Source organism: Neofelis nebulosa, chromosome 2 (genome assembly GCF_028018385.1).
Source record: "Neofelis nebulosa isolate mNeoNeb1 chromosome 2, mNeoNeb1.pri, whole genome shotgun sequence".
Lineage (NCBI taxonomy): Eukaryota > Metazoa > Chordata > Mammalia > Carnivora > Felidae > Neofelis > Neofelis nebulosa.
In genome coordinates, this window is record NC_080783.1 from 210,568,400 (window position 1) to 210,574,719 (window position 6,320).

The window sequence follows — 6,320 nt, forward strand, 5'->3', positions numbered from 1 at the left end:
TCTGGGCAGGTGCCGTAAGAACGGCAGGAAAGGGAGCTGAGCAACCTGGGACTGTGCGCAGGGGTTTCAAGCTGCAGAATCCCGGAGAAATCCGTGCTCATTTGTTATGTTTCCGCCTAGCTGCAGTGGAAGCCACTGACAGGAAGCACCCTGTCTTATACGGCCACGTCCCCTCTACTCTCTCGGACATAATGGACCTCGATGCTTTGTGGGTTGATGGCCCTCTGGCTGCTTTTGGCATGACTAAGAAGGGGCCTCCTAGTGGCTGGGGACAAAGTTAAAAAAAAAAAAACCAAGAGACCCAGTCTGGCAGAACAGATGTTCAGAGTCCAGGAATCCTGGGTTCTGAGTGTAGTTTTGCTACTGGCCAGCTGTGTGATGTGACCCCAGATAATCATGTTGTCTGAGTTTCCTCACCTGTAAAAGAAAAGAGAGACGATAATATTTCCCATACAGGTTTGTTTATAGAATTAAAGGAAGTTAACCTCTGTAAAGCCCCCACTGTCTGGCACTGAGTTGGCCTTCAATAAAGGTTAACTTACAGATTATTCCTTACAAAGCGGTGATCTGTCCTACTTGACAAATTTGTCCTACTTGAAGGACAAATCTTCGTGCTACTTGCACGAAGATACTGGTAAAAATTAAGTGTAACAGATAACCTCTCAGCAAGGACCCACCTGCATCCTGTCCAACTAACAGGCATTTACTGAGCACCCCCACCTTCTGGTAACAGGTCGGTGCCCATTGGAAGGGTGGAGGGGGGCTCATGGCCTCGGTGCTGAAATGTCAGCCGCAGAAGGGTAGTACCTCTTGTCTTTCCATTGCCAGTGCCTAGAACGGGCAGAACACATAATAGGTGCTCAGTAATTATTTGTTGAATGGATGGGATGAATCAATGAATGGCCGGTAGACTCCTGTGGCCCTCTGACTCATTTTTTTTTAATGTTTATTTATTTTTGAGACAGAGAGAGACAGAGCATGAAGGGCGGAGGGTCAGAGTGAGGGAGACACAGACTCTGAAACGGGCTCCAGGCTCTGAGCTGTCAGCACAGAGCCCGACGCGGGGCTCGAACTCACGGACCTGGAGATCTTGACCTGAGCCGAAGTCGGCCGCTTAACCGACTGAGCCACCCAGGCGCCCCCCTCTGACTCATTTTTAAGACTTTGAGCAAGTCCCTTAACCTCTCTGAGCTGCTGTTTCCCCACTTACGAAGCCATAGGTGTTTTAATTCATCTCTAGGTCCTGCCGAGCAGAATTAATAGAGCGATAACAATAATAATAAGCAACACTAACTAAACTTATTGAGCACTGCTATGGACTGAGCACTGTTATAAAAAAAAAAAAAACCCTAGGAGGTAATAGTATTTTATAGAAAAAGGAACTGAGTCACTGAGGCAGAGAAGGCTCCTGGAGGAGGGGGATTTGATTTGGGAGGAGTTTGGGGAGGAAAGCCTGGGAATCGGACTGAGCAATAGAAAGGACCCACGGCCCCGGAGGGTTAGGCCCCGTCCGAGGTGCCCCCGCGTGGTGGTAGCGGCAGACAAGAGAGGGGGCCAGTCCCGCCCCCGGCGTCTCCTTGACAACAGCCTCCGCACATGCGCCTCAAGCTCCGACGCCGAGGCAGGCTGAGCGCTCCGAAGCCAGACGCAGGCCGGGCGGAAGCAACCCGGGCGGGCTGGGCGGCGGGAGCGCGGGTGGGCTTTTAAAGGGACCAGCTCCGCCTGAGCCCGTTCGCCGACGGGGACTTCTGATGGTGAGGGCTGGGTGGCGCCAGGAGTTGGGATCGAGGAGGCAGAGGAGAAACAGGGCTGTGTAAAAACCCTCGCTCCTGCCCCGAGATGACAAGGGAGAGGGGGTTGTGTAAGTGCCCCCCCCCGGGGCAATAATGCGATGGCTGTCCAGGGGGCAGTATGGGGACGAAGGGACTATGGAATTGCACCGTCTGGGTAATAAGAGGGAGACGGGGAGTGTGTAACCCCCCAGGACCATGAAAGGAAACTGGGACTCCAAAAGCGCTAATGGGGATAATAAGGGTGAGGTGCAGTAAATGACGCCCGCCACCCCCCACCCCCCCACCCCAAGGAGGGAGCTGGGGTTCTGAGGAAGAGTCAGAGAGCAGGTTGAGAGGGATCGCAGGTCCAGCTCAGGACATTTACCCTCTCCCCTCCCCTACTCAGCATTCTACCCCGTCGCGGTGCCAGGCCATGGCCAGACCACCCGCCCCGGGCTCGGTGATTGTCCCAGACTGGCACGAGAGCGCCGAGGGCAAGGAGTATTTAGCCTGCATCCTGCGCAAGAACCGCAGACGGGTGTTCGGTAAGTGCCTGCCCCCAAGCCTGTCACTCCCCTGGAAGAACAGTGTCACCTGTTGGGAGGGGTGGGGAAGGTGGCAAAGCGGTAGGGCAGTGAGGGCCTGCTTTACTACACTCCTCAACCTTGGAGACCCCTGGAAGCCCTATCCCTGGGGCCCCCGAATCTCCTTAGAGCGAATTCCACCATCAGAGCCAGGAGCATGGAAACAGCCCCAACCCTGCCAAGAACACTGTCACCAGAGAGGCTGTTGATTGAGTTCTTACCTCTGTGCCAGGCCCTCTGCTGGGCATGTTGCACAACAGACTCCCGCCTGCCCTCAACAGCACACCTTACAGACTTGTCCGAGACCCAGCCTGGTAAGTAGAGGCAAGCCTCTTCCATATCCTACAGTCTCAAAGACGAGACATGCACATCTCCCAGGATGAAGCCACCTCACCCAGCGTTGCACTGACAGGTCAGCAGAGGGGCCTGGCATCTGCTGTGAGAGCTCAGCTCTGACCAGAAGAAACAAAGCGCCAGGAGGTTTAAGACCATAGAATGACAGGGCAACCCACAGCTGAGGACTTTCAGATGCTAAGCCTATGCATGTATCATAATTCAGACCTTTTTTTTTTTTGCAAATTAAAAGCATTCATAAAGATCTCAGTGTATTGATTCTAACAAGTTTATTTATAGTAACTGAGAATATTTTTGCTGATATTTCTCCATTGAGGAAAGAATTATGAAGAACCTTGCCTTTACATGTGGGAAATCTAGAACAGGTCATAATAGTATCAATAAAAACAATCTCATGCGTCAAACTTTATTTATTTATTTATTTATTTATTTATTTGTAATGTTCACTTATTATTTTGAGAGACAGAGCGCAAGCAGGGGAGGGGCAGAGAGAGAGGGAGACGCAGAATCCAAAGCAGGCTCCAGGCTCTGAGCTGCCAGCACAGAGCCCAGTGCGGGGCTCGAACTCCCAAACCGTGAGATCACCACCTGAGGCGAAAGTGGGCCGCTTAACTGACTGAGCAACCCAGGTGGCCCTCGTGCATCAAACTTTAAAGAAAAGTAATTCGGTATTATTTGGAATGGGCCTTGGTGCACCTAACAGAGCACAGGTGTTTGTAACAGAGCTCATCCAGGGACGCTGCCTGTGTCCCAGGCCTCCATACCGAGTATAGAGAACCATGGATAGCTGGCACCAGAAAGCCCTTAGAGCTGATGGGTCTGATGGGGCAAGCGCAGGTTGACCTCTTGACCCCACCTGGCTCCCTTCTTGTCCCAGGGCTGCTGGAACGACCAGTGCTGCCCCCACCCGTGGCCATTGACACAGCCAGCTACAAGATCTTCGTGTCTGGAAAGAGCGGCGTGGGCAAGACAGCACTGGTGGCCAAGCTGGCTGGCCTAGAGGTACCCGTGGTACACCATGAGACCGCTGGTGAGTGCATCCCGGGAGGCCTTCCCTGGGGTGGAGGAAAGACTGGCCCTGGACCCATCGTCTACTCCGCAACCTTGGAAAGGCGTTTCACTGGCTCCTCTATTCTTCAGAGATGATAGTTCCAACCCCAGTGTATTGTGGGATTGGTACTAGAGATCGTGTTGGTAACATGCCTCGCGCCGAGCTGGTACAAGATGGGTGCTCAGGGAACACCGATCTTCTCTTCCGGTTTCCTTCCGTTAGATGCTGATTGACCAGCAGGTTGCAACTGGATCCTCCAGTATCCAGTACGTCCGGGTCCCCTCGTACGTACGAGTGGAACTGCTTTGTCATGGCTGGGGCTGGGGCTGCATCTCTCTGGCAGGCTGGAGACTCTTCTAGAGCAGTTCGGTTTCCCCCCATCAGCCTGAGAATTTTCCTGGGTCAGCGACTATGCTTTCCGAACCAGGCTGGTGGACCCACCGGGGACATATCTTCTTCCTATTTCTTCCTGGCCCCTGGCCCCTCTCCACTCCGCCTCTCCCATGCTGAATAGCTGACCCTCCCCCAGGCATCCAGACCACCGTGGTATTTTGGCCAGCCAAACTGCAGGCCAGTGACCGTGTTGTCATGTTCCGCTTTGAGTTCTGGGACTGCGGGGAGTCTGCACTCAAAAAGTTCGACCACATGCTGCCGGTGAGCAGACAGGTGGGCCTGGGAGGGGCCGGGAGGAGCTGGTTGTCTGAGGTGGGCTTCTGAGTACCTGCCCGGTCTGCAGGAGGCAGAATTGGGTGTGGCCTGGGGGTGCTGCCCCGGGTGGGAGAAGGCTGAGCTGGCCGTGGGGATCGGGTCTCAGCCCCAGCTCTGCCCTGGGCCAGCCAGTCCCTGCTCTGGGCCTGTGGAAGGAGGGGATCTGCTGAGACTTCTCAGGGCCCTGCGGCTGATCGGAGGTTCTGGCCCCCTGGTTACAAGCCTCACATCGGCCTCTCCCTCCCCAGGCTTGCAAGGAGAAGACAGATGCTTTCCTCTTCCTCTTCTCCTTCACCGACCGTGCCTCCTTTGAAGACCTCCCTGGACAGCTGGCCCGAGTAGCAGGCGACGCCCCTGGTGTTGTCAGGATGGTCATCGGCTCCAAGTATCCTTTGGGTGGCCCCTAGGACAGTCTGAGGCCACACCTGGCAAGGCACAGAGCAAGGGGATCAGGGACCCTGCCTCTGCTTAGCTGTGGGCTCTACACCCATGGACAGTATCTTAAAGGCTGCAGCAGCCGCCCCCCCGCCCCCACCGGATGGGGCTCCGGGGAAGAGGGCTGAGGCTGGGTGCGACAAGGTGGTAAGCAGAGACACCCGGCCAGGCTCCTTGACCCTCCTCCAGATTTGACCAGTACATGCACACTGATGTGCCTGAGCGTGACCTCACGGCCTTCCGGCAGGCCTGGGAACTGCCCCTCTTGCGGGTGAAGAGTGTGCCGGGGCGGCGGCTGGCAGATGGGCGCACACTGGATGGGTGGGCTGGGCTGGCCGACATTGCCCACGTGCTCAATGGCCTGGCGGAACAGCTGTGGCACCAGGACCAGGTGGCAGCTGGCCTGCTCCCCGACACCTCAGAGAACTCCCCCAGCTGATCTCTACTCCCAACCGTGACCCAAGGCAGAGGGCAGGACCAGGTCCTAAGGCTGAGGCAGGAACGTTGACCTCATCCTGAGGACTGGCCAGAGGGGCCTGTCAGGAGGATGAGGAGGCACCTTCCTTGCAGAAATCACAGCAGTGAGGTGGGGACACGAGGCTCTGTGCGTCAGTGGCCTAAGGGCATCCGGGGGCCCCCTGGCCTTCTCCCTCCGCCTTGGAGGGTCTGGGCTCTGGAAACTGAGGAAGTATAGGGGCAGAGCCTTAGGGCTCAAGCTTCTCCCGCACCCCCACCTGCTGTCCTCCCAGAAAGGGCGACTGGAAAGGGGGGGCATCCCAGCCGGGCCCTGGACCCCAAGTGACTTCAATCAAGAGCCTGTATTCCTTGAGGCAACACCATCTGCTGTTTCAGATAAACCCTGAAATCTCAGTGGCTTTACTCTATAGAAGTGTTTTCCTTGCTCAGCCTCACTTCAGCTGGAAGTGAAGGGATCTGGGGGCTCTGCTGAATGAACCCTGACTCTGAGGTCTCTAACACATGGCTTCCCGGTTTGCCCCGGGACATCAGCATCCAGTCAGCAGAGGGGGAGTGACTGCTAGTGGAGGGTCACCTAGGAGGTTTCCCCGGGCCTGGCCTCTGGGGGTGTGCCTTCTGCCCACCTTCCATTGGCCAGCACCCAGTCACATGGTTACATGGGGCTGCAGGGCAGGCTGGGAAATGTAGTCCACCTTCATGTTCAGGGGGTGAGCCCTCCGTGCAGTACCTTTCTTGAAAATGAAGGTGTCAGGCTAGGCTTGGGAAGCAGGGCCCCGCCAGCCTGGGGTATCAGAAAGCTCACTGGGCAGGGCCAGGGACTGGACCAGGTGGGGTCAGAGAATGAGGTGCCCTGTTTGGCAGCTCTGCCCTGTGGGAAGCCAGCAAGTGCAGGAGCAGGAAAGTGAGGGAATGTGCCCATTCTTGTGTCTCACCCCTGCC

The 6,320-nt window shown here is 56.0% G+C and overlaps 1 protein-coding gene across 2 annotated transcripts; it reads left to right on the top strand.

Moving 5' to 3' along the window:
- The first annotated feature begins 1,606 nt into the window (after nt 1–1,606).
- On the top strand, nt 1,607–5,774 carry CPLANE2 (ciliogenesis and planar polarity effector complex subunit 2). Of its 2 annotated transcripts, none has more exons than XM_058718946.1 (6): nt 1,607–1,754; nt 2,179–2,317; nt 3,588–3,740; nt 4,291–4,415; nt 4,718–4,854; nt 5,094–5,774. In XM_058718946.1, exons 1-6 carry the CDS (start codon nt 1,752–1,754, stop codon nt 5,341–5,343), a joined length of 807 nt encoding a protein of 268 aa, XP_058574929.1. In that variant the 5' UTR covers nt 1,607–1,751; the 3' UTR covers nt 5,344–5,774. The 2 variants fall into 2 exon arrangements, with proteins under 2 accessions (XP_058574929.1, XP_058574930.1); XM_058718947.1 differs by lacking the exon at nt 1,607–1,754 and adding an exon at nt 1,764–1,861.
- Nucleotides 5,775–6,320: the final 546 nt, after the last annotated feature.

Coding starts and splice junctions, on each gene's coding strand:
- CPLANE2 (XM_058718946.1), top strand. Junction 3,741..4,290: donor GGTACACCATGAGACCGCTG/GTGAGTGCATCC, acceptor ACCCTCCCCCAG/GCATCCAGACCACCGTGGTA. Junction 4,855..5,093: donor AGGATGGTCATCGGCTCCAA/GTATCCTTTGGG, acceptor ACCCTCCTCCAG/ATTTGACCAGTACATGCACA.